The sequence below is a fragment of the Prionailurus viverrinus genome, chromosome D1, assembly GCF_022837055.1.
Source record: "Prionailurus viverrinus isolate Anna chromosome D1, UM_Priviv_1.0, whole genome shotgun sequence".
Lineage (NCBI taxonomy): Eukaryota > Metazoa > Chordata > Mammalia > Carnivora > Felidae > Prionailurus > Prionailurus viverrinus.
This window is the reverse complement of record NC_062570.1, coordinates 20,648,886-20,675,446: the sequence shown is the minus strand read 5'-3', so window position 1 is coordinate 20,675,446 and position 26,561 is coordinate 20,648,886. Positions and strand designations below refer to the sequence as shown.

Below are 26,561 nucleotides of genomic sequence, written 5' to 3'. Positions count from 1 at the left end.
CAAGTTAACTAATATAAAGTGCTAAACAGAAGGCTTCCACAAAGAATAAAGCACCCAAGAACTGTCACGAACACTTATTGTCATTCATTTGCATGGGTACTGAACTCTCTGGAGTCCAACATGAATCTCAAACTGAACACGGCCAATCCTGAATGCACCATCTTTTTTTCTTTCCCTTGCATTCCACAAGGATTCATTCAAACTAGTGTGAAAAAGAAAAAAAAACCACAGGTCCAAAATGGCGTCACACAGGCCAAGTTCCAACCTCCCCCGGAAATGGAGTCTGGAGTCCTAAGGGCTCAGTCAGAAATTCTCTGGTCTGCACCAGCGAGGTAATCTGTCACCTGGACCTCTCCAAGTGCCAAAATCTGCACAAAATCTGCATGATAAGAAGACTCCCTCCCCTTTCCCCTAAGGGAAGGTGACCTTGCCTCAAATAATCCTTTCTTTTCTTTTGCTAATGTTTTACCTCGCCCTCCTTCCTACAGAAAGTTCCTCAGAGCTCCCTCTACTTGCTAGATAGAAGGCTGCTTGATTCATGACTGGATTAATAAAGCCAATTAGATTTTCAAGCTTTGGTTCATGTTTCTTAACACTAGACAGGCACCTCCATCTGGATTTAACGGCAAGGGCTGTAGATTCTACCTCCTTGTATCCCTCAAGTCAGTCCAGGCCTCCATTCATCACTCCTTTGGCCATTGCCTTAGGCCAAGCTCTCATCACTCCTCGCAGGGATTACTTTAACAGGCTCCCAACTGCTTTTCCTGTTGCCAATCTGGCCCCACTCCAGTCTATCCTGGACACTTGATGGCCCTCCTGAAATGCAGATTCGATCCTGTCTCTTTAGGCTTAAAAGTCCTGCAGACTTCCCATAATTTCTTGAGCCAAGTTCAAACTCCTTAGTTTAGCAATTAAAACCCTAATAAGCTAACTGCTATCTATCTTCCAGCTCCCACATGGCCCACACCCCCTCCAGTGATCCTCCCTGTCCCAGGTTCAGGCACTTCCCCCAGGGCCTGGTATAGCCTTTCCTCCACTCACCCCATCCTGGATTAAGCCTGAGGGCTCTAGTTTGGGACTGCTGGGGTTCCAGTCTTCACTCTTCTACCTACTCAATTTTGACCTCTGTTAAATGGGGATGACAATAGTTATCTTCTTCATTGGGGTGTTGTGAATAATAGTACCCATGGAATACTTGGAAAGGGATCTGGCATTGGGTACTCACTATTACAGCTATCATTATCCTTCAAAAGCACCACCTTCGGGAAATCTTCCTTGGTGGCCCCTGCCTACACTATGGTCCTACATCGCTCTATCTTACCCTTTACCATAAAAATTAGCATATTCCTTGGGATACAGTAATTAATGATTCAGTTCCCTATGCCTTCTGCCACACTGTAAAGTTATTTAAGAGCAAAGATCCGGGGCGCCTGGGTGGCTCAGTCGGTTAAGCAGCCGACTTCGGCTCAGGTCATGATCTCGCGGTCCGTGAGTTCGAGCCCCACACTGGGCTCTGTGCTGACAGCGCAGAGCCTGGAGCCTGTTTCGGATTCTGTGTCTCCCTCTCTCTGACCCTCCCCTGTTCATGCTCTGTCTCTCCCTGTTTCAAAAATAAATAAAACGTTAAAAAAAAATTTTTTTTTAAAGAGCAAAGATCCTATTTTATGTTTCATTTCCACTTACCACTCCTGGCCCCTCCAGAGAGACACTTTGCTGAGTAAGTACTATCAAATCCGCACAGATGACACTCTCTCTCCAGATGACCACACACTTCCAAACGTTCATCAGCATTCCCAGATGCCTGTGTTGAGAGTACCCTAGGCCTTATTCGGTGTGTAAAGCATCGTTTGTGACCTCAAGAAGTTTCCAACAGACTACATTCCAGGCATGGGTGCTCTAGAGATACCAACTTGAATTAGACACAGGCGAGCCTTCCGAAGAAAGCAGCTACTGTTAAGAAAACCTTCCTCGGGGCGCCTGGGTGGCTCAGTCGGTTAAACGTCCGACTTCAGCTCAGGTCATGATCTCGCGGTCCGTGAGTTCGAGTTGTGAGTTCGAGCACCCACGTCAAGCTCTGTGCTGACAGCTCAGAGCCTGGAGCCTGTTTCAGATTATATGTCTCCCTCTCTCTCTGCCCCTCCCCCATTCATGCTCTGTCTCTCTCTGTCTCAAAATTAAAAATAAAAAAACGTTAAAAATTTAAAAAAAAAAAAAAAGAAAACCTTCCTAAGGCCTGCCCTCCTCTGCCCCACCCCCCTGCCAAAGGTATGCTCCAACTTTTGATGACTGGCTTCATGCCTGACAGAGCCTCCACTGGAGGGGAGGTAGGAAAGAATGTGCTTCTCCAATTAGACACCAGAGGGAAAAAGTTAATAGAAAAAGATTTTGAAGCCCAAGGCTACAACTTTTTTGTTTCTTTCTTTCAGAATTGTCTAGGAGTTTCAAATGTCACCAATCCTTGGCTCCCAAGTATACAGATACTTAAGCGTCAGATGAGGAGGGGGAAAAAAAAATCATCATGTTCTCTTATGCCCTGTTTTGAGATATTTTTTCCAAAGCGTAAAGGTTCCCTGACCTACAGTGAAATTCTAGGCCCTTCCCCGCACACAATTAAAAGAACTATACTTACCCCATTATATTCCTCAAATGGCTTCTGAAGAAAGGGGGCAAGCGAACTCGTGTCCGCTTAAACTCTCTCTTCAAGCACTCTTAAGGAACGTACCACTCTTCTCTGGTTCCCACGCCCTGGTAGCTTCCTTGGCCTTGACCACTACTTCCCCTTCACTGTGAAATCTTAAGCCCTCGTAAGAGAGCACAGAGGCATTAACCAGGTCACTTAGTGGTAAACCTTTAATCAGTGATAACTGTGACCAACCAAGATGCTTCCCAGAACTTGAAGTCTCTGACAAGTTGTCGAGACCCTAGGCAGTGGCATCTCATTGGCCAGCCTCCCCACCCTCTCAGCTAGCTCCCAGTGCCCCTCCCAGCCTTTAAGACATCCTTTGCTTCTTTTTTTTTTTTTTAACGTTTATTTATTTTTGAGACAGAGAGAGATAGAGCATGAATGGGGGAGGGTCAGAGAGAGAGGGAGACACAGAATCCGAAACAGGCTCCAGGCTCTGAGCTGTCAGCACAGAGCCCGACGCGGGGCTCGAACTCACGGACCGTGAGATCGTGACCTGAGCTGAAGCCGGTGCTCAACCGACTGAGCCACCCAGGCGCCCCAAGACATCCTTTGCTTCTTAATCCAGAGCCTTCTGGACTAAGTGGTAGGAAGATGTGTAGATTTCTCAAAGCCAATGCCAGCCAGAATCATTCTGTCCACAGATAACCCCAAGACATTTCATTTTTATTTTCTGAATAATCTCTACACCCAGCGTGGGGCTCAAACTCATGCCCCTAAAGTCAGGAGTCGCATGCCCTACCAACTGAGCTAGCCAGGCATCTCCCCCACGCCCCCACCCCCTGCAAAACTTTATGTTTGACAATCATCTTGATCCTGGTTCCTTCATCTAAACTATTCAAAACAAGAAGTTCAAGTCCTTTCTCTACCAATTTCCTCTCACAGGGGCAAGTCCAGAGACACTCCCAGGACTCACAGAGAGCCCCACACCAAGAACCTTTAAACCATATCCCCAACTATGATATTTTGTCTTATTTATTTTTTTATTTTTTTAATATTTATTTTTGAGAGAGAAAGACAGAGTGCGAGCATGGGAGGGGCAGAGAGAGGGAGGCACAGAATCTGAAGCAGGCTCCAGGCTCTGAACTGTCAGCCCAGAGCCCGATGCAGGGCTCGAACTCACAAACCAGGAGATCATGGTGGCAAAAATTGGCCACTTAACCGACTAAGCCATCCAGGCACCGCCCCCCATTATGATATTTTAAAAGATATCTTTCTGATATGACCAAACACTATTTGCCTCCTACTTAACTTGCGTGTGTGTTTTTAATCAAAGATACATAACCACCATTCAAAACTTCAGGTCAGCATCTAATAACATGCTCACACCACAGTTCAAACGCTCTTTGGTCACTCTTATTACAAAAAAATGCAGGGGTGCCTGGGTGGCTGAGTTGGTTAAACGTCTGACTCTTGCTTTGGGCTCAGGTCATGATCTCACGGTCCGTGAGTTTGAGCCCCGCGACCAGCTCTGTGCTGACAGTACAGGGCCTGCTTGGGATTCTCTCTCTGCCTCTTTCTCTCTACTCTCAAAATAAATACATAAACTTAAAAAAAAAAAAAAAAAGCATATGCGGCTTCTATTAGACTTTTGGAAATGCTGGAGAGAAGGAACTCCTCCCTCCATGGAACCACCGACTTCAGTAATAAGCAAACTGCTGTTTGCTGGACCTCTTCTTGGCTTCTCTTCTACCACTCTCTGAAAAGTTGTTGCTGGAGTCCTGGCCACCGTCCCCTTCTCTTCTCTACACATTCTCCCCCCAACAATGCCCTCCAGATCCATACCTTCAACAACCCACATGTTGTCCCAAACCTGACTGGTCTACCAAGCACCAGGTTCCCTGAATCCAAATGCATGTAAGACATCACGAAGATCCTGCCTCCCTAGAGAATTCTCAGCATATCCAAAACCACCCCAGGCTCTCTTCCCCCCCCTCACTCCTCCCACTGAGTAACTCTTTTTTTTTCTTTCTTTTTAAGATTATTTATTTATTTTAAGAGAAAGAGAGAGAAGAGAGCACACTGGAGCAGGGGAGAGGGGCAGAGAGAGAAGGAGAGAGAAAATCCCATGCAGGATCCACGCCGTCAGCACAGAGCCTGATGCGGGGCTTGAACCCACAAACTGTGAGATCATGACCTGAGCCAAAATCAAGAGTCAGATGCTTGACCATCTAAGCCACCAGGCGCCTCCTACCACCAGGTAACTCTTACCTGCCTTCCTTAGCTCACCATCCATCCATCTCCATCCATCCACTGAGTTGTCCAAACAAGGAAACTCCACTCCCTACCTCTAACTGGCCACTGAGTTCTGTTGCTCCTACCTGACACATCTTTTATACCCATTCCTCCTCCCTTTCCCTACTGTCCCAGCCCTGAACCAAAGACCGGTACCAGACTGACTACATAAGAATCACCTAGCAACTTTTTAAAAGATAGGTTCCCACCCATCACTTTCCCTGGATTCTGATTCAGAGGATTCTGGGCTGGGCCCTGAAGGATTTGGGACACACGTCCCTTGTGTACAAACGACTGACGTCCAGACCCCATTGAAATGGCCCCTTGACTGAGCTGGTAAGTGTTTAACAACCAGCTTCAGGGAAAGAGGGAACTGATTTGCATCATTTGCCACTTCTGTTCACAGCGTGGTCAATGTCAAGCTAATATCACAGTTGGGGATCAGTGTGCACAACTGGCTGATGTAAGCCAGCCCCAGCATACGAATACGCCCAGACCACCGTCTGTTATCTTCTAAAACAGGTATCAACATGCCTCTTCCCAGGTTAAACTCCTTTGAAGCTTTCCTCTAATGCTTTACAATACATCCAAGGTTCTTTGCTTCTCACACAGGCCTTCTGACATGAAACCAGTTTCCTCTTCCCAACTTCCCCTACAGTTCTGCCTCAGCCCCTAATGTTCTGCTTACATAGAATCACTTGTGTTCCCCAAATAAACCGTGCATATTCCTTCCTCTAAACTTTGTTCATATGGTCCCCTCTGCTTTATTATTTTTTTTAACGTTTGTTTTTGAGAGAGAGGGAGAGACACAGAGTGTGAGCAGGCGAGGGGCAGAGAGAGATGAAGGCACAGAATCCAAAGCAGGCTCCAGGCTCCCAGCTGTCAGCACAGAGCCCGACGCGGGGCTCGAACTCACAAACCACGAGATCATGACCTGAGCCGAAGTCGGACGCTTAACGGACTGAGCCACCCAGGCGCCCTCCCTTCTGCTTTAAATCTCTTCTGTATGATCCCACACCCCTCACGCCTCAATAACTATATCTTCCACCTCAGCCAACTGAGCGCTGTATCACACAGAAGCCCGGCCTCCTCTTCCCTCTGACATATTCAAGGGCTTAATTCTTTTTTTTTTTTTTTTTTTTTCCCCCTACTGGACCCAGAGCTCTACCCCCGTTGAGGCACAGAGAGAGCTATGACAAATTCAAGCCTGAGCAAGTTAGCACTGCACTGCCCATGCCTTGGGGATGACCTGTTGGCTGCCTGAGAAAAAAATCTCCTTTGGGGCAAATACTGTCTGCTTTTTTCAGTGTATCCAAGATACTGCGTTCTAGTATGTTGTGTTTAATATTAACAGTAAAGCTCCACATGTAAACAGTGCTTTCCAGTCTACAAAGGGCTTCCACGTACATTCTTCCATCTGATCTTTCCAACCTCATAAAGTAGGTAAGAATACACACACTCGGGGGGCGCCTGGGTGGCTCAGTCGGTTAAGCGGCCGACTTTGGCTCAGGTCATGATCTCGCGGTGTGTGGGTTCGAGCCCCGCGTCGGGCTCTGTGCTGACAGCTCAGAGCCTGGAGCCTGTTTCAGATTCTGTGTCTCCCTCTCTCTGACCCTCCCCCGTTCATGCTCTGTCTCTCTCTGTCTCAAAAATAAATAAACGTTAAAAAAAAAAGTTTATAAAAAAAAAAAAGACTACATACACTCGGATCCCCATTTGAAAGATGAAGGGGCCCCTGAGTGGCTCAGTCGGTTAAGCACCTGACTTCGGCTCAGGTCATGATCTCGCATTTTGTGGAGTTTGAGCCCTGCATCAGGCTTGCTGCTGTCAGCAGGGAGGCCACTTTGGATCACCGCCCCCCCCCCTCCCCGCTCCCCCAACCTCTCTCTCACTCTCTCTGCCCCTCCCCTGCTTGTGCACACACTCTCTCTCCAAAATAAATAAACAAAAAAATTTAAAAAGAAAGAAAGAAAGAAAAATGAAGGAAAGAAGGGTTCCCAGGAGTACATGACGTGTCAAAGGGCAAACCACTGGTAAGCTAAGGAAAAAGGGTTTCCGTAGAGGTGTTCTGCCCGAGAATTCTTTGTTCTATCATCTGAAGTACACAACAATGCTGGCTGGCCATGGCACTCACTTAAAGCTGGTAAGGGGTGGGTGGCAGGAACGACCTCAGTGACGAGATCCAGGGAGATCTAAACTGGGGGGCCGGAAGGGGGATCTGGGAGGAGCTCGGGTGTTCATTCTGCTGAAATTGTCAACCGTCTCTGCTCTGCAGGAGGCAGCCCTTGGCCAGAAAGCACAGACATCTGGAAAGTCCAGTGTAGCAAAACTCCTGGGACGATAAGTGACAAGAGGATAGTATAATGTATGGAGTTACGTACACTAAACTGCACACATGAGACCACGTGTACATCGTGTGTCAACCATACTGCAACTAAAAAAAAAAAAAAAAAAAAAAAAAAAGGCAACAATCACCGATGTGAAATGGGACAGTCTGCCAGGTAATGGCACCTGCCATGAGGTCGCAAGGCCACTAGTGAAACCACGGAAATAAACAAGTCTCTGAACACACCTGAGGAAAACAACTCCTGCCGAAGAGCAAAGCTGTCTCAACAACCAGCTGGTGAAAAGGCCACAGGGAGGCCAAATAAGACAGAGCAACGTGTCCACGGGCAGAGAAGGACTTCCTCGAGCTGGAGCCAGGCCTGGGGACATTTGTACGGAGGCCTGTGAAAGGCTGGCCTGGAGCCCAACAGGAAGCCTCTGGGGACAGAGAGGCCAGCACCATCCCATGTAGGGGTGAGGGCAGGACTCAGGGGGGAGGGGTGGGCCGGCCGCAGAGCAGGGACGCTGGTGCCCTGAGGGCCCCTTCACAGAGATAATTTTAGGAAGCCATCCCGGTGGCCGTGCCAACTTGGTTCTACCACCGGCTGAAGCAGAAGGAGCCTGACTCAGGAACCAAGCGGGAATAGCTCCGGGCCCCTGATTCCCCAGAAACCACTGGCAACCTCCCACAAGAGCATTTTAGAAGCCCAAGGAAAAGTGGCAGGTGTCTATTTTACTTCTTTAAAGACCAAACCCAATTAAGAATAAATATGTTTTCAAGATGTTTCAGGACTGCAGCTTCCCAACTGGTAGCTAATTTTGTCACCACCTGTTTCCCTCTAGTGAACAAAAGTCAAACCCCTTAAGCTGAAAGCGTAGGAGTGCCGAAGGTAACAGAAGTAGGGAAGATACAGAAAGCCGGTGTCCTGCCCCAGGAAGCCACAGGAGAGGAGAGGTTGATGCATCCGGAAAGAGGGGGACTTCTGGCGTCCTAAAGGGCAAAGGACACATGGGGATGGGGGAAGCACTTATGCAGAAACTCTATCACAAACTGCCAGATGCCATGGAGGGCCCCATGAAGCTATCAGACAACCTGCAGACTCTTCCAGAAAGAGTCCTTCAGCTTCCCTGTCTCCCCCGCCCCTTCCCCACGCCGATCCCCAACCCTCCTCCAACTTCATTTGTCCTTAGCCTCAGGAAAAAAACTGGTTTAGGGTAAAACCATTATCTCGGTTTTTTCCAGTTAGAAGAAAGACAAACAGTCCTAACCAAGAACTTGGGTGGTCATTTAGCAACTCAACAAAGAGCCCCGAAGGGGCCTGGGGAAGAAACAGCACTGACCAGAACCTGGAGTCAGGACCTCTGTGTGTAACAGCCTGATCGGTTTCCTCAGTGCCGTTTTCCACACGGGATGGAACACTGTATCTTCTGTGCCAAGAACTCTGACAACTTTCCCATAAGGTATACACCCATGGGCACTTTTCGTTAGCAAGAAGGCAACAGATACTGGATTAATTTAGAATACGGAACAAAAGAAAACAGAAGTTGAATAATCCACAGATCACTTATTTTTGTCTCAAGAATGTTAATGAATCACACCCCCCCCCCCCAATCGGCACTCCTGCCCTATATCTAATTTACTCTCTTCAAGTTCAACTCTGGTATCCACCCACACGGAGGAGAGTGCAAAAGAGATTTTGATGATCCATAAAGTAGATGATTCACTCAAGACTCATTCAAAGAACACTTTGAATGGCAACCTGCAAACAGAGAAAAGATGAGAAATCAAGCTTTGGCTGAGCCAAGTACCGTGCCAGAAAGCAGCAGAAGCAAAGTATAAGAACTAGCCCATATTCTCAAGAATCTTAATGTGCGGTTAGGAATGAAGCTTAAAGTGTAAAGGTAAGTATGAATCACCAAAAGTCTGTATCATAGAGAAAGGGGAAACTGACATGTACCGAATGCCTAAAATAAGCATTTTTCAAATACTATCTCACTTAAAAGTTAGCATTTGAGGAAAATAACATTCTTTTTTATTCCAACTCCATTCTGTTGGTTCTATTTTTTAAGGCTATTTTCTTTTGAGAGAGAGAGAGAGAGAGAGAGAGAGAGAGAGAGATAAAAGTGGGGGAGGGGCAGAGAGAGAGAGAGAGAGAGAGAGGGAGAGAATCCCAAGTAGGCTTTTCCCTGTCAGTGCAGAGCCTGACGTGGGGCTCAAACACATGAACCATGAGATCATGACCTGAGCCGAAATCAAGAGTTGAACGTTCAACCAACTGAGCCACCCAGGCACCCCTACCCTTGGCTTCATTTTAATAGTACTTACTGAAATCACATCTCTCATTCAACAAGCATTTCTGAAGCACCTACTATGGTACAGGCTCCACTTGAGGGAACACAAAGATCAAAGAGAAAAAAAGTACATTCTGTCCTTAAAGAGTTTACTCTCTAATGAAGAGACATTTCATGGAGTTATGGGATTACATACAATTAGCTAACCTCTTTGTGGAGGGTGGGATGGAAAGGTTTCTATACTAAGCACACTACCTACACGCAGAGAAAGAACACCTGGGGATCCAGGGGACTCCAGAGTGAGCTTCACAGAGGAGGAAGCATTTGAGCTGAAATTTTATTTATTTAAAAAAAACTTGTTAATGTTTATCTATTTTTGAGAGACAGAGCACGAGCGGGGGAGGGGCAGAGAAAGAGGGAGACACAGAATCCGAAGCAGGCTCCAGGCTCTGAGCTGTCAGCACAGAGCCGGACGTGGGGCTCGAACTCACAGACTGGCAGATCATGACCTCAGCTGAAGTCGGCTGTCCAACCGACTGAGCCACGCAGGGGCCCCCACACTTTGTCTTAAATACCAATTCCTCCGTGGAGCCTGCTCCATCTAGAATGTCCTGCTGCCTCTGCCTGCCCACGCCTGAAGGCACTTCTCCCTTCTCCTCTGGTGTTCCCCACCACTCGGGCATGGGGCAAAACACACGCGAAGCAAGTAATAAATGCCTGACTCGTTCATCACTCCCACCTTCCTCGCCTAATGGTAAGAGAAGTCTACAGCAAGTCTTCCGAGGACCTCATACCTGGAGTGCGAGCAGGAGGCTGCTAAGGCAGGTTATGGGAAGATTTCAGGGCACCACCATCAGGTTCCATGTGGCATCCGTAAACACTCATCTTGGAGTCGTGCACGAAGTCACGCTCCCAAGAGTGAGAAATAAAACCAGGGAAAACAGAGCACAGGTCCAGTAGAACAACAGCCCTGGAGCTGGGCTCAGAACCCCGGGCCCAGCTCTTGCTCTGTCACCGACCAGGCGGGACACAGAGGAAGGAGCATCGCGTCGCCGCTCTGAACCTCTCGCTCTGCTTATGCTTCTCCGTAAGATGAACGGAGCGTGCTAGACCATCACAAGGGCCCCTCCGGCCTCAAAGCTCAGTAAGGTTTTAATGAAGGAAATCCTCCAGGAAAATCAGTTTGCAAGCTAAGTGACCGGCGGAGAAGGGAGTCGTGTGGGCTGAACCAGGCGGGTGAGGTGGCACTGGCCGGGCAGCGGGGAGGAGAGAGAGAAGAGCAACCTGAGAACAAGTGCGGTTTAGATCCCCGGAAAGGCAATTCACGGGCACAGAGGCACACGTGACTTCCTGGCTCACTTCCTGCACACTCTTTTTGATTCCTGCTTCTTCTTACTGCGATTGTTTCCAGCTAATCATTTTATCATAATCTGTGATTCTTGTAATAAGATCATGGACCAACCCTTACACAGGAAGGGGCCTAAGAGATGATCTAGTCTAATTTTTTCCCCTTCCAGACCAGGAAACTGAAGGCCAAAGAAGTTAAGAGACACATAAAAAGCCACAGAGGCATTTAATGGCACGGCGAAAAAAAATAGAAGATAAAACTCAAGCTGGCCTACTCTTAGAGCAGAGTTCTGCCCACGACACCAGGTACAGGAATGTAAACCCCCGGAGCGTGTAGAGAAAGTATCTTCCTTTGTTTTTTTCTCAGCCCTTCGGTGCTACCGCTCATAAGAAGGGTTAACTATGAATAGCTGTTCGTTCCACAAAATATACAATGTCATGTGCTGCTGGGGAGTGATTACCAGGTACCAGTGCTGTTCTAACCACTGGTGACACGGCAGTAGGCAGGGCCCCTGCTCTTAAGAACCAACCTCACGTCCTTGTGGTTTAGCCAGAGGGATGCAGAGATGAGACCGATCCATCAACAGAGACCAAAAAATAATAATAATAATAATAAAATAAAAAAATAAAAAACCCTATACTTTTCCAAAGGTGTTACAAAGCTAATAAAAGGGGGAAGTGAGGAGTCTCAAGAAAGCAAAAATAAAGAAGTAAGTATGTTAAAGTCACACTGATAAGAAAGTGTCAGAGTTTGGACTCGTGTTCATGAAGATCACCACAGAGCCTAAGACGTGACCAACCGGGTTGTACAGACTGACTAGTGTGGCCACTGCTCACACAGTGTTCACAGAACAAACGGCTGATTGAATGTGAATGCATATAATCAGAAGGGTCTTTCGGGTATTTTTAATTTGGAGTGTTTTTAATTTGGAAGGGGAATTCAGAAGAAGATCCTAGTGAATTCTGTTTTGATTGTAATTCATCCTAATGAATCTCTAGCTCGTCATAATGGAAATGTAGATTATAGTTTCATCAAATATTTTCCCTTTCATTCTATATCTCCATCTTCTGTGACAAAACAGACTTAAACGTTTGCTTTCTTATTCTCCTAAAATTTATATATAGCTGTTAACACGGTACGTATTCGAAACAATATTCGTCGTTGATATCGATGGGGATATAACATATCACAATCCTCTTACCAATATAGGACCAAGTGCTCATAAAATATTCAGATATAACGAGTAAAACTTTCTCAAAATACAAGAATTAGATGTACCTCCTCTCACAAATACGGTCTCGCAGATGACCGAATAAACACTGCAGAGCGTGCAAAAAAACCAATCGTAATCTCACAAATGCCTCAGATCTCAAAGACCGTCTTTAAATCTTACCTTGGCTCTTTTTTATAAGATCTTCTCATTTTTCTAAAAGTTCTCACTCTGCATCTTCCCCCTAGCACCAAAAGCATCTTCTCTCCTAATTACACCTCATATCAAAGGATGTCACTCATTTCAAACTCAGAAGACAATCCATTCGTTTACAGTTCTCCACGGGGCCTGGTGGCTGTACTGATTAAGCTGAAATCAAAGATTCACGAAGCCATATCATGGGAAATTCAGCACCAGGCAAGACAGGAGCAACATCCCCTCAGCTGGTTCCTTGTCCCCTCACCCCCGCCCCCCGCCCTCTCCCGTGAGATGGGGAATCGGGTTCCAGAAGTCCACCAGCAAACACTGAGACAATACACGCTGCGCCTTAGCTAATCACATGCAGCCCTAACCACCCTCTGGACCACTATGTTTTTCCAGGTCTGCCAACCCCAAATGACTCAGCAAAGGAGCCACAATGAGAAACAACCACAAGCCCCAGGGCCTGCCCTTCAGATCAGATAAGCTTGGCACCAATATGAAAACGACACCAATATGCAAACACTTCTTGCCCTTCAGTTTAAAGGGATGAGAAGTAAAAAGAAGTCATCAGAAAGCGAGCACCCACTGTGCAACCAGGCGCTTTAAGGGATGCCTTACCTTCATTATTTCATCTTCAAACCAACCTACAAGGTAGGTGTTATCATAATGCCCTCCTTATGTAGGAGGAAATTAGTGATGCAAAGCAGGGTGAGGGCAGAAAACTTGCCCCAGGCTGGAATTTTACTCTGTGGAAGCAGGATGGAAATTGCTACTGGAGTAAAAGGGAAAGACAGCCGCTGGGAAGTCATCCACACTGGTGAGGGACGAACACTGTCGGCCTGGACAGTATCGACAGTATTTTGCAAAAGTGAACAGCCTTGGAAGAGGTAGAAACACATTCTATTAATCAGCTGTCCCCAGTCCTTTTCTCAAATTCACCATCAGTAGCCACCTGTGACTACGGATGCTCCATCACTCAGCTCCAGCTGGGTTTACCCTAGACTCTTCTAGAACAGGGCAGGCCAAGTCTCTAAGTCTCCCTGAGGTGGATGCATCTAACCCGACAGCTGATGTCCTTCACAGTAACATCTGGCCAGTTACCATGATAACCGAAGGCAACAGCTACTGCTGCCCTCCCCTTGGATGCACCTGCCACATTTCGAGATTTTACACTCGGTTGTATGAGTTATGTCGACCACCTAATAGATGCTCAATAAAAACTTATAGTTGAGGGATACCCAGGTGGCTCAGTCGGTTAAGCATCCGACTTCGGCTCAGGTCATTATCTCACTGTTCTGGAGTTGGAGCCCCGTGTCGCACTTGCTGCTGTCAGACTTAGCGCAGGGCTCGCTACCGATCTTCTGTCCCCCTCTCTCTACCCCTCTGCCCTTATTCTCCCCCCGCCACCCCAAAACAACAAAAAATGAATAACTGAACAAACGAATGCATGGGCAATTAATAAGCTAGACGAAATCCTTAAAGAGCAGAGGCCAGCCGAAGCTCGGTGGCCAGCACATAGCAGCTGGCCTATAAGGGCATGCGGAATTCAGATGTTCCTCACCGTGGCAGCCTGAATGTTTCATGCGTCCTGAGGAGGAGGTGCAAATCCAGCCAGAGTTTTGTTTTGTTTTGTTTTTAATGTTTATTTATTTTTGAGAGACAGAGCAAGCACAAACAGGGAAACAGGAGAGAGGCAGACACAGAATCCAAAGCAGGCTCCAGGCTCAGAGCTGTCAGCACAGAGCCCAAGTCGGGGCTCGAACTCACAGACCGCGAGATCACAAGCTGAGCCGAAGACGGACGCTCAACAGACTGAGCCACCCAGGCGCCCCCAACCACAGCTTTTCAAGGGAGCTGCTGCTTTAACAAAACAGAGGTGTGCAGGGGCGCCTGGGTGGCGCAGTCGGTTAAGCGTCCGACTTCAGCCAGGTCACGAACTCGCGGTCCGTGAGTTTGAGCCCCGCGTCAGGCTCTGGGCTGATGGCTCAGAGCCTGGAGCCTGTTTCTGATTCTGTGTCTCCCTCTCTCTCTGCCCCTCCCCCGTTCATGCTCTGTCTCTCTCTGTCCCAAAAATAAATAAACGTTGAAAAAAAAAAAAAAATTTAAAAAAAAAAAAAAAAAAAAAAAAAAACAGAGGTGTGCTGAAACAGCAGCTTATGTTTGGTCCCTGTTCTCCATTTCCTGTGGATTTTAATCACCCACATCGTCGGCACACATATATAAAACTCAGTGGAACGTTCAGATATGTACATGTATCGTACTGTATAGAGAAAAGCGACATGACGACCTCCTTCTGAGCCAGGATTCCATCATTACTTAGCTGTATGGACGCGGGCACGTTCAGAGTTTCCATTTCCTTAGGGGGACCGAGTGGACACAGTCATTACAGCTGCCCCATAGGATGCAGGAGCAACTGAAGCAATGGGGATCCCCGTGCCCTAAGCACGTGACTGGGGGCTGTGCCAGGCACTACGGTACGTGCTGGGGCAAATGCAGAGAATAATTGCACGCTGTGCTGCCTTCCTGGAGCCCACGGCCTGGTAAACCACTCCGAAAAGGAGAAAGTGCTGCCCAAATTGAGAGCTTATGATAAACTGCGTTCGCCAGCATGGTCTTCCCTTGTGTCCACGAGGGCACCGTGATCAGCCGCTCTGACTGCAAGCTCCAGTGGCAAGTGACGGTGTCCCCTCTCTCCCCCGTCTCCTGGTGGCCCTTGGGCTCCTGGCTTCCACTAAGAGTCAATGCGAAAACACCAGAACCACCACCCTGGCTGCCGGCAGCTGCAGAGATAGAACCTGCTTGAGACCACCGGCTCCCAGGTCTTGGAAAACGTCGGAGCAGCCAATGCATCTGCATTCCAAAATGCCTACACTCAAATAAATGAAGCCCTGCTGTCAGTGGTGGGGGTGGGGGGAGTCAGCTCCCACGCTCGGCCCCGCAGTGGCACCCCCATGCGGCACCCCACCCTCTTCGGAGCTGGGTGGAAGACATTACTTTCACAGTTCCCGATTTCTCAGTTTTAGAAAACAGACTAATTCTCTTGTGGTGATGTGCCGAAGGAATTTGTTTTTAAATTTTTTTTAATGTTTATTTGTGAAAGAGAGAGACAGAGCAGAGGCGGAGGGGCAGAGAGAGAAGGAAACAGAGGATCTAAAGCAGGCTCTGCTCGCTCAGTACAGAGCCCGATGCGGGGCTCGAACCCACGAACCGTGAGATCGTAGCCTGAGCCAAAGTCGGACACTTAACTGACTGAGCCACCCAGGTCCCCCTAAGCAACCTGCTTTCAAATAAACAGGGATGAATGTTGCATTGTTAATCTGTTTGCTCTCTCTACCCTCTCTAGAATCCAAGCTCTACTGTAAGGGCAGAAACGATTTTGTTCACTGCAGTTTCTGGTGTCTAGAATAGCACCTGGAGTGTAACATGTGGTTGATGAGTATCTGTTGGATTAATTGTGGGGAGGGGGGCAAAAAGGAAGGATATATGTATTCCCAAATCCTTCTCTCCTGCAAGAGGAACAACGGTTGCCCTGACCTGGAATCAGAAGGCCCGGAAAAGTACTGTTACCATGGCAACCACAGCTCTCCCCAAATCAAAACATCCTTCAAAGCTGTCACAGGTGTTTGGCGGGAAAAGGGTTACTCCTATTTGCAGACCGTACCTGGGCCCCGGGTCGACCATCGGCCAAAATGTTGCTTCCAATGTGTTCTTGCATCCTGGAGCCTCGTTTGGGGAAAAGTCAACTACTCTTCATCTAAATATGCCAAACTGGACTCCCTAAACAGAAACCACCCTTAGAAGGATGGAGTCTCTGGTCTCTGGGCACCTACAGTCTGATGGAAGACACACGCACAGAGGAAGAAATGCACAAAGGAAACCAAGAGGCTTAAAGCAAACGAGCCATTATGTAAGAATCCAGACTGTCAAAAAATGGCATATGAGGGGGCAATTATTCAGCTTCAAGACGACTCCTTGCTTTGTGAAATGATTTATGCTAGAATTCCGTGAAAATCAAATTTCTGTACAGTCCTTCATCCATTTGATTATTTGCTCGTTCCCTAAATACCTATTTACTGAGCTCCTGCGATGTTCCATGCAAAGAGCTCAGCAGGCACTGACTAAAACAAACACTGAATAAAACCAACTCTGCCCTCACTGCTTATGATCCAGTAAAGGATGCAACGTGACCAGAGAATCACAATTTAGGAACATCATCACAAACCAGGAACGTGCAAGAAACACCAGAGTCTGGAAACACTTCCTGGAGGAAAGACCCAAAGGAGAAGAAGGGCAGGCTGGCAAGGTGGGTCAGAGCCACAGGAGGGGATTTCCAGCTGAAGGAACAGTGTCTGGGGAGAACTGGAAATACGAGAAAGCATCCCACTCGAGGCGCGGGGAGGTCACTCAGCTGGAGGCAGGTCCTGGGAGTAGCCTCAGCGAAGGAAGCAGGAGGGGAGCAGAAGTGAGGTCACGAAGACCAGTCCGGCTACTGAATTAAAGGACAGGGCTTCTCTGCCAGTAGAGAGGCCAGGGAGGAGGACCCTGGCAGAACATATTTAAGGACCAGTTAGGACACGTGAAGATGGTGGCCTGGGAAGGAGCAACAGTGGTGGAATCGGGAAGACAGACTTGAAGAGCACTCTCTCCCAGGGTATCGAAGCCTCGGGAGGCTGACCCATACCAATCCCCAATGCAAGGGACCAAGGGAGAGGAAACGGGCTGGGGGGAAAAGAGGGCCAGTTCGAGTACAACCAACAGCTGAGTTCTGAAGAACACCTCCATGGAATGTCCATCAGTCATTTGGAGGTATGAGCCTGGGGCTCAAGAAAAAGAAGAGGTCTGAGATAGTGTGCGAGTCATCATCACATAGAAATAGTTAAGGCCAGAGTGGAGAAAACAGCCCAAGGATAGTGTGTAGATTTAGGAGGAGGAGAAAGAGAAGAGGGAGGGAGAAGGGAAAAGGAGAGGGAGAAATAAGAAGCCTGGAGTCAGAAGTCTAAGCACATGGGACACTAAAGAGACAGACAGACAAGAGCAGCCCACAAGTTGTAAAACTTCATTTTCGGCACGGCACCTATCAGTAGATCCGAAAAGCAACGTCTCACAGTTAATAAAAGAAGTAACAAACCACCGTTCCAGCTTACACTAACCAGAGGAGCAAACTCAGAGGCCTCCCAGACCATTGGAAAAACTCTCACTTTTACTAGTAATCACGTTAGCGTGTCTTCAGCCTCATCAACTTAAACAGTCGTACAAGACGAAGGAGAAATGTGCATTTTCCATTTCACAGATGAGAAAGACACTGAGACCCAGACTGACTGAGTAACCGGCGCAGGACCACACAGCGAGAAAAGGAGCGGAACCATGGCCAACACCCCATGCTCCCGAGGACGGTCCCCTGGACTGGGGCCAGGGCGGTCATCCTAGGAAAAACAGACAAGGCCTGCCGGTGCTTCCTGGGTTCGCTGATAAAGATAGGGTTCCATCCCACGCAAAATGGGCTCCCCAGACACACGGTGGGCTGGACATTTAGTGGCTCAGTCCATGTGCACAAGTACACCCTGTATACTCCAGAGCCACCTCTGCCACTGACCAGCTTCATGGCCTTGGCCATGAAGTTCAAAGTTCTATTTGTTCAAAGGTGAAATGACCACACAAATCCCCACCGTGAAGACTAGATTCTCTAGAAGAGGTGCAGAAGAACTGCAGGTACTAACAGGTGTCAGCCGAGTATGACAGAAGTCAGGCAGCACAGTGGTGCAATCTAGGTCCCAGGACCCTCCTCTCCTCTCCCTCCCAGCAGACTTTTTCCTCAGACCTATATATATGTATACATATATATATATACACACACACACGTATATATACATACACACATACATATATGTATATATACACACACGTGTATATATACATGCATGTACACATATACACATACACGTATATATACATACACATACATATACGTATATATACACATATATACATATACATACACACACACATACATACATATACGTACACATATACACACACATATATACACACATATATATACATATACATATATACGTATACATGTGTGTATATATACATGCACACATATATATATTTTATGCTGTAGTCTGAATTCCATAATCTACTGAAATTATCTTTTTCACGTTGCTCTCTTCAAAGAGAGCAGCCCTGTGAGCTTCTCAATGGAATGGCCATTTGTGTCGTCCCCTGTATCCCAAACACCTAGCACAGCACCTGATTCCCTATAAGTGTTCCATAAACGTTTGCACTGTGAGAATTAGGTCTCCTGAGTTATCTGATTTCTCAGCCTACTCTCTCTAACTACAAACAAAAAGCGTGCCAACTGATAGGGGCATTTAAGGAACCAATCGGAGCATGGAGAAGGACTTGAGGGAGAGCAATCTTTCAGTGTCACTAGATACTTCCTGAATGGGCGGGCCACTTTCTACCCTGGTCTTCTAACACGAGTGGCTGTCAATTCCTCCCACGAGTCTGCGGGGCCCGCCAGCAGCCGTGAGGTCCAAGGAATCATCAGTACAAACCTAGGGCTTCCCTCAGAATCTACAAGCCACAGCACAAGTTACCACTAAGAATAAGTCTCTGAAGGAATATTCTCAAAGGATGATGACCAGTCAGGCTCTCGTCTTCACTGAGGACAAAACTAGAGAAAATGAGTTTGAACTGTACTAGAGAGGATTTCACAGTTAGATCTCAGGAACAACTTTCTCAGTAGTGAGCCTTGAAACTTAGAAAGAAGGAACCAAGAGAAGTGGTACAATCTTCTTTTCTGAGGTCTCTCTCTCTCTCTGTCTTTCTCTGAGATCTTCACGTATCAGGAAGATGTGGTTCGTTATGGACAAAGGAAGAGAAAACACATGTTGTCACCCACGCGAAGGGTAAACTGCTCCCTGGAGAAGCTCCGCCCTGTACAGCGTAACCTTTATTACTGTCATTCCTGAGAAGGAAACAAAAGGTCAGGAAGAACTCCGGAGTGTAATGACCCAGCTAGAAAACAAACGCTTGCCAGACCAAGGCGGATGGCTCTGCGGGGTCAGACTGGCACTAATGCACAAGCTTGGTTATGGAAAACATGAGGACAAGGCTGAGTGGCATCTCTGATGAGCGGGCTCTCACCCCCACTTTGAAGAAGCGTCTCATCCTGATGGCTCCTCCAGAAACAGTACTGTAGAAATTCTTTTTTTCCCCCCTTATTTCACAGACATACGTGTCCTCAACCTACAGACTTACGTTCAACTGTACCTTCTATAGGGACAAGATACAGAAAAGCGAGTGAAAAAGAAAAGTCTATCGCTTAAAAAGGAAACCTGAGGGGCGCCTGGGTGGTTCAGTTGGTTAGGTGTCCGACTTTGGTTCAGGTCATGATCTCGCAGTTTGTGATTTCGAGCCCCGCTGACAGCTCAGAGCCTGGAGCCTGCTTCAGATTCTGTCTCCCTCTCTGTCTGCCCCTCCTCCACTCACACACACTCTCTCTCTCAAAAACAGTTAAACATTAAAAAATTAAAAAAAAAAAAAAAAAAAAGGAAACCTGAAGGAGAAAAAATAGTGAGTGATAATACACGAAATATGTTACCTACGGTTGGGTTAGCACAGTAGAATGAGCTGTATTTTCCTCTTGCCTATTACCCCAAATTTTTACATTGGCTAGCTAGCTATTTTATTACCCACACAATATGCACTGACTTTTATGATGTAAAATTTTCTTTTAAGACAAGCTGGAAGACCCCTTGGAGAGACTCACAAACGTGCCGTGCCGCTAAACTAACCACCCGCCATTGTCTTTCTGTATCGTCCTAATTGTTGGGCCAAATAACGCCAGGGTTACCATGTTCCCCTTTCCCTCCCTGGGCCCCAAAGGAAATCCTTTTTCCATAGTTGTAAGAAGAACGGGGAAAAAACCAAGTGGGTCGCTGTTTGTTTTTCGTTCCCTCACTCAGCCCCCTCATTTCCTGACTCAATCTGCTAACCAAGAAGCAGCAGACTAAAAACCTCTGTGGTCAGACTGAGTAGGTGAGAGGCACGAGGCTGGGGCCAGGCATCACTTCAGAGATATGCTGACATGAGGAGATCTTTCAAAGAATGAAGAAGCCCCAGAGAAGTGATAGGTTTAGAAACTGGCCCAGACTTGAGGTCAGAGGCCTGAGTTCCTGCCCATAACCCAGATCTGCCACCATGATGTGCCTATCGCCATATTTCTTTATCTAGATGAGATAAAAAGCAGGGTTGAGCAACCAGAGCCTCAACAAAGTATGTACAAAGGATGCAGAAAGAAGGCCTTTATGCCATCGAACCAACAAAATGTATCGGGGCTCCGACGGAAAGGCCACGGATTTCTTCATCCCTCTCGTCTTCCACCGCTGACCTGATTAGCTGAGGCACAGCCACGTCGCGCGGATGATTCTGGACTGTATTATCTGAATTGGAAATCCAGACACGTGGTGTCTGGAAAACAGAGGAGAGTATTTGACACCGGGACTCTTTTTAGAAGGGGACCGCGGCTGTTGCCGGTGCCACAGGGGGTGGCCAGCCACTGCCTGACGGCTCTTTGCTGCAGCCCGAAGCGTCTCCACCCTGCCTCCCCCCCTCTCCCATCTGAAGGCCCACGTTTGATTTTCAGTTCTTGCACACCCGGATGGAAGCTCTGCCATCTCCTCGGAGAGGAGGAAGATTCCGCAGGCCCCGAAGTCACAGCGCCAGAACTCACAGACCATCCCCTTACCCCCCCCAAGATACCCCAAAAGCTGTATCTTCCTTCGCACCAGGTACGGCAGCCCCCTGGCGCATCACCACACCAACGTGGGCTACAGAGGAGAGAATCCCAAGAGGGCAAACGCTCCAGAAAGAGCCCTCAGGCTGTAGCAAGCTCTTGTACGCACTGCAACCCGGCAACCACGTCGGGCTCTCAGGCCAGCTTGGTTCGGTATCTGAACACCTGCTCCAGGGCCCAGAGGCTGGCACACGGAGGTCAGGAAGGAAACTCCCCCCTGGCAGCTTAGCCATTCAGACGCCTTAATGGAAAACAGCGTTACCCTAGAAGCAATTAGCAGTGACCAACCTAGCAACTGGTTGGATAGAGAGTACTCGAGAGAAACTAACCACACAGGGCCAAATCCTCACCTGCTCATCTGCCCCAAGATCACCTCCGTCTCCTGCCTGACACATCACGCGGGCCCCCTGAGCACATAACCGCCATGGAAACCCTTAAAATGCCAACTCCCACAGAGGGCCTTGGCCAGTGTGAAGCAGCCCGTGGGGCTCCATCTCCACCTCTGTTTCCACAAATGGTTCGAATCTGGAAGCCGCGTGTACGGCCAAAGGCTGGCTGCTTCTCACGGACCGGTTTGCCACGCCGGTCAGCACGGGCCTCGCCCACGGCGGCGCTTGCCCACGACCGCTACAGCATTCTCCTCAGAGGTCGTCCCATCCTCCTGACCTCATTCCTCCCTTCTTTTATACTCTCCCCCCCCCCCCATGTGTTTGCTTCCTCAAACACTCCAGAGCCAACGATGTCCAGGCCCTGGAGACACGGTACAGCGTAGCTGTGAAGAACTCAGGCAGAGCTCTAGAATCAGAAGAACATGGTTCAAATCTCACCCTTGCTTCTGTCAGGCCTGGAGCAAGTTAATCTCTGAACTTCAGGCTCCTCGGCCGTAAAACCCACCTGGGGGCTTTCTTGCGAGGATTAATTGTGATTTTGCATTTAAGACGCTTAGCAGAAAACCTGGCACAAAGTTAAGACACAGTCCCCGCCCCCAAGGATTTATGGGTCTGGTAGAGGTTTTCACTGATTTATATCCGGCACTGATTCCTTACTTAATCTGCTGACAAAGCACAGGTCTCCTCTGCATTTGTGTTTATTGTCTTGTGTTAAGGAAAGAACCCAATTTCCCTCTCCCACACTCCCTGGGCTTCTCATACACGGCAGGGCGTGCACAGGGGTTTGGATGCACACATCAACCCGCTCCCCTGGAAATGGGGCTGAAACCGGAAGCAAGACTCTCTCCAAAGCTCAGAGGAAAGGGCTGAAGAATCAAGATAAATATACCAATGACACCATTACCTGCCAACCCACACACCGGCTAGGCTGGCACCACCAGAGGGACAACCGGGCCTACCAGGCCGGGCAGAATCAGTGAGAGGTACCACTTGAGGTCACATGTGTAGCACAGCAGAAACCCCGAGGCTCCAAGTTGAAAGGTCTCTAAGCAGGGTGCGGACCCTAAGGTCTCCAAGCAGGGGACAGAACAGCCGGCCGGCCAGCCAGCCGAAGGAAAGTGGCGGCACAAATAAGGACTGAGGGCACCCTGGGGAGAGAGCAGCAGAGAAATGCTTCTGTGTCCCCTGGAAAGACAGCCTACAGTCAGCCATCCACACCTACTCATTTGCCCCTTGTCCCTCCAGAAAAGGAGGACAGGATGCCATTCTGCCAGATGTGGCTCTAATTTCTTACTTTTACGGTAATCCAGCAGGTCCGAGAATTATGAACAATCTCTACAACCAGCTATGGCCAGGGTGTTTAGGGAGATGTGCAGGCGCTAATTCGAAGAGCTTGCCCCATCAACTTCGGACTACATTTTTCAGGGAGCCCAGAAGGGGACATGGCCAGAAAAAAAAAAAAAAAAAAAGTGCCATCTTCCCTTAAATGGTGGTGGCTAAGACCATTTCCAGTGGTCTTAGAGTGCAAGGCTCGGCCTCTACCTCCCCACTGGGTTCCCCCCCGCCCCCGAGTAGCAAGAATTAGTTGCCTCAAATACCACTCTGCACACCTCTCCCTGGTTCCAGAACCTACAGCGTCTCCCACGGAGGTGAATCTTCTTTGTATATAAAGCACAACGTCCATGGGATCTCGGTACATGTTTGTTGACTGACCGATAAACTGAAATTCAAACTCTTCCGCATAAAGCAAGTCTGCCAGCCTATCAGTTCACCACTTCATTTTCCACATCCCTCACTGAGACCACTCTCTTGGTCGTCCATTCCTGCTGTCAACAACCCCAAACTGCTCTCACCAACAAGCATCTGATTCCCATTCAAAACTGCTCTCCACAGTAAGCAGATGTGTGGCCGCCTGGGGCTGGGGGGATGAGGAATAGGAGAGCTGAGGGTGGTACGTATAGGGTATGGGTTTCTTTCTGGGGTCACGAAAATGTTCTAAAATGGACTGTGGTGCCTATGTATGAATATGCTAAAAACCACCAAAACGTATACTTTATAAATGAGTGAATGGTATGGTATGTAAATTACATCTCAATAAAGCTGTCACAGGAAAAAAAACCTCAGCTCTGAAGTCATCCCCTCCAGGAAACTCTCCCTGACTCATGAATAAAGATAATTCCATTCCAAACAGCAGAGACAGAAAGAATCATTCATTCACTCATTTTTAATTTATTCATCAACGAACATGCATGGGTCACCATACAAGGCCAAGTGCGGTGCTAGACAGCAAAGATACAAAGGGGAACCAGACAAAACTGGACGCGGGTTATTTCAGTACTGTCCTCCAAGGTGCTTTACCACGCTAACTTTACCAATTTCTCCACTTCTTTCTTCCTAGGGTTAAAGGAGCAAAAAACAGCTCTCCTGATCTCGATGTTCGACTTTGCACAGTTAAAATCCACAGCCCCGCTGCCTTCCACCGCAGCAGATGCCATCACAGGCCTTTGAAAGGTGCTTTTCTCTACTGTGCAGAGGGAGAGTCCGAGGTAGAAGGTGGAAAGAAAGGATACCACGCTGGGCCCGGTATGCTAATCCCCGCTAAGCCAGGCAAGGGAGGGCAGAGTAATTTTCCAACCATCGTTTCCAAATCCCATAATGTGTGAGGAGTCCCAGGTGCTGCTCCAGGACACTTGAGTCCCTAAGCTCACACTTTCAAGCATACATCCGCTCCATGGGAGATCCTCACTGAATACGGACAATAACCCTTCGCCCAGGGGTTCGGAAAACGTTTCCACGTGTATTACTCCTGAGACACATGCCCCCTTCCGTGGATGGAGAAGGTGAGACACACAGAGGTGAATGAAGTGAGATGTCCAAGGTCCCACTTACTACATTACAGAACTTACATGTAAACTGAAGTCTCCTGACTTCGCGTCCAATAGTCTCTCTGCTCTACTGTTTCCAAATGCCAACTCCTTCTCAGGGAATCCTGCTGGGCATCCCCAAGCACCTATTCACTCGAATGCTTCTTTTCTCTCCAAGAAGCCTTACGCTTCTAAGGCCTACACGTGATGGGGTCCTTGTCTTTGCCAAGATCCAGAGATGCCAACAGGAGGCAGTGTAATAGTGGCTAAGAGTAGAGACTGGAGTGACACCAATGTGAGTTTGAATCCGGAGTCTGCCTTTTTCTGCACATATACACATCTTCTTCTAATCCATCAAGCCATCATTTAAAAGATCTGCCTTCCTCTACACCTAGAAGGTGGAAATCCTTACTGATTTTTAAAAGTATGGAAGATTGGGGCACCTGGGTGGCTCAGTCGGTTGGGCGTCCAACTCCGGCTCAGGTCATGATCTCGCGGTCCGTGAGTTCGAGCCCCACATCAGGCTCTGTGCTGACAGCTCGGAGCCTGGAGCCTGTTTCAGATTCTGTGTCTCCCTCTCTCTGACCCTCCCCCGTTCATGCTCTGTCTCTCCGTCTCAAAAATAAATAAAACATTAAAAAAAAAAATTTTTTTTTTTTAAGTATGGAAGATAACACCGCATCCTTAGACAACTCTCAAAACCAAGAAAGCCTTCCTTAATTTTAACCACCCACCCCCATCCTCACCCTGGCCAGCAACGCAAGACTCTTTCCCCCATATTTTGTCCTCCACATACGTGGCAAAATCCCAAGGTCAAAACAGGGTCTCTATTAGGGTCTCTCACATTCGAGGGGAAAAAGCTAACAAAAGGTGATGAACTATTTTCATTCAAGATTAGCTCCTGGCTGACTCAGTGGGTAGAGCATTCATTCACTGGGCTCTTGATCACGAGTTGGGGTCATGAACTCAAGCCCTACACTGGGCACAGAGATTACTTTAAAAAAAAAAAAAAAAGGGGGCGCCTGGGTGGCTCAGTTGGTTGAGCGTCCAACTCCGGCTCAGGTCATGATCTCGCGGTCCGTGAGTTCGAGCCCCACATCGGGCTCTGTGCTGACAGCTCAGAGCCTGGAGCCTGTTTCGGATTCTGTGTCTCCCTCTCTCTCTGACCCTCCCCCATTCATGCTCTGTCTCTCTCTGTCTCAAAAATAAATAAATGTTAAAAAATATAAATATATTAAAAAGAAAAAGATTAGTTCCCATAAAGTTTGCCCCTCTTCCCTCTACTCTATGGAAAAGTCAGCAGGATGAGGTACCAGACAGAATTGTTCTGGTCAGGTCCACAAAAAGCCCCAGGACAAAACTCTACATATTGAAAGGATAAGCGGGCACCTGGGTGGCCCAGTAAGTTAAACTGACTTAGGCTCAGGTCATGATCTCATGGTTCATGGGTTCAAGCCCGCTTAGGGCTCCCTGCTGGTGCTGGCAGGGCAGAGCCTGCTTAGGGTTCTCTCTCCCTCTCTCTTTGACCCTCCCCCCGTGTATGCTCTCTCTCAAGATAAATATATAAGACTTAAAAAAAAAAGAGAGAGAGAAAGAGGGCCACCTGGGTGTCTCAGTTGGCTGAGTGTCCAACTTCGGCTCAGATCATGATCTCGAGGTTCTTGAGTTCAAGCCTCGCATCAGGCTCTGTGCTGACAACTCAAGAGCCTGGAGCCTGCTTCAGATTCTGTGCCTCCCCCCTCTCTGCCCCTCCCCTTCTTGCACTCTGTCTCTCAATCTCTCTCTAAAATATAGATTACAAAAAAAAAAAAAAAAGAAAAGAACGACAGATTCTTCCAAACGAGCCAGCCTGGTGCCCCCACCCTGCTTCTTTTGCCTTTGTCCATACTGTTCCCCTTTCCTGATCTCATGCCCCTGACCTCGTACTTTCCATGACAGTTTGAGACTCTCCCTTCCATAAATCTTTGTCTTCCAATGGTTCCATCTCAACAGGAGAGAAATGCCTAGGTCTTAATTGCCGATCCAAGTTTCCACCCATCCTCCTTCTCAAAGTCCACATCCCCTCTTTCTACTCAGCCCTTCCTCCCCCCGCCAGGGCCCCATCAACATCAGTTGGTACCAGACTGAGCTCCGAACATTCAATAAACCCTTACTGAGGTGAATGAAATTGACTAAGCCAGGAGGAGAAGTCCTGGGGAAGGTGGCCAATTC

General features: G+C 48.0%; 1 protein-coding gene across 10 annotated transcripts in view; it reads right to left on the bottom strand.

The window, feature by feature from the left end:
* Nucleotides 1-26,561, bottom strand: part of GRAMD1B (GRAM domain containing 1B) — a 246,578-nt gene that overhangs the window by 144,921 nt on the left and 75,096 nt on the right. The window contains exon 1 of one of the 10 annotated variants that reach the window (XM_047877603.1): nucleotides 2,630-2,854. The exons of 5 other annotated variants lie outside the window; for them this stretch is intronic. In XM_047877603.1, the coding sequence (XP_047733559.1) occupies nucleotides 2,630-2,634 (5 nt within the window). In that variant the 5' untranslated portion in view covers nucleotides 2,635-2,854. Of the gene's footprint in view, nucleotides 1-2,629; nucleotides 2,855-23,695; nucleotides 24,617-24,681; nucleotides 24,742-26,561 lie in introns of those variants that run through there. 4 more of the 10 variants (XM_047877608.1, XM_047877612.1, XM_047877611.1 and 1 more) reach the window with 4 other exon arrangements.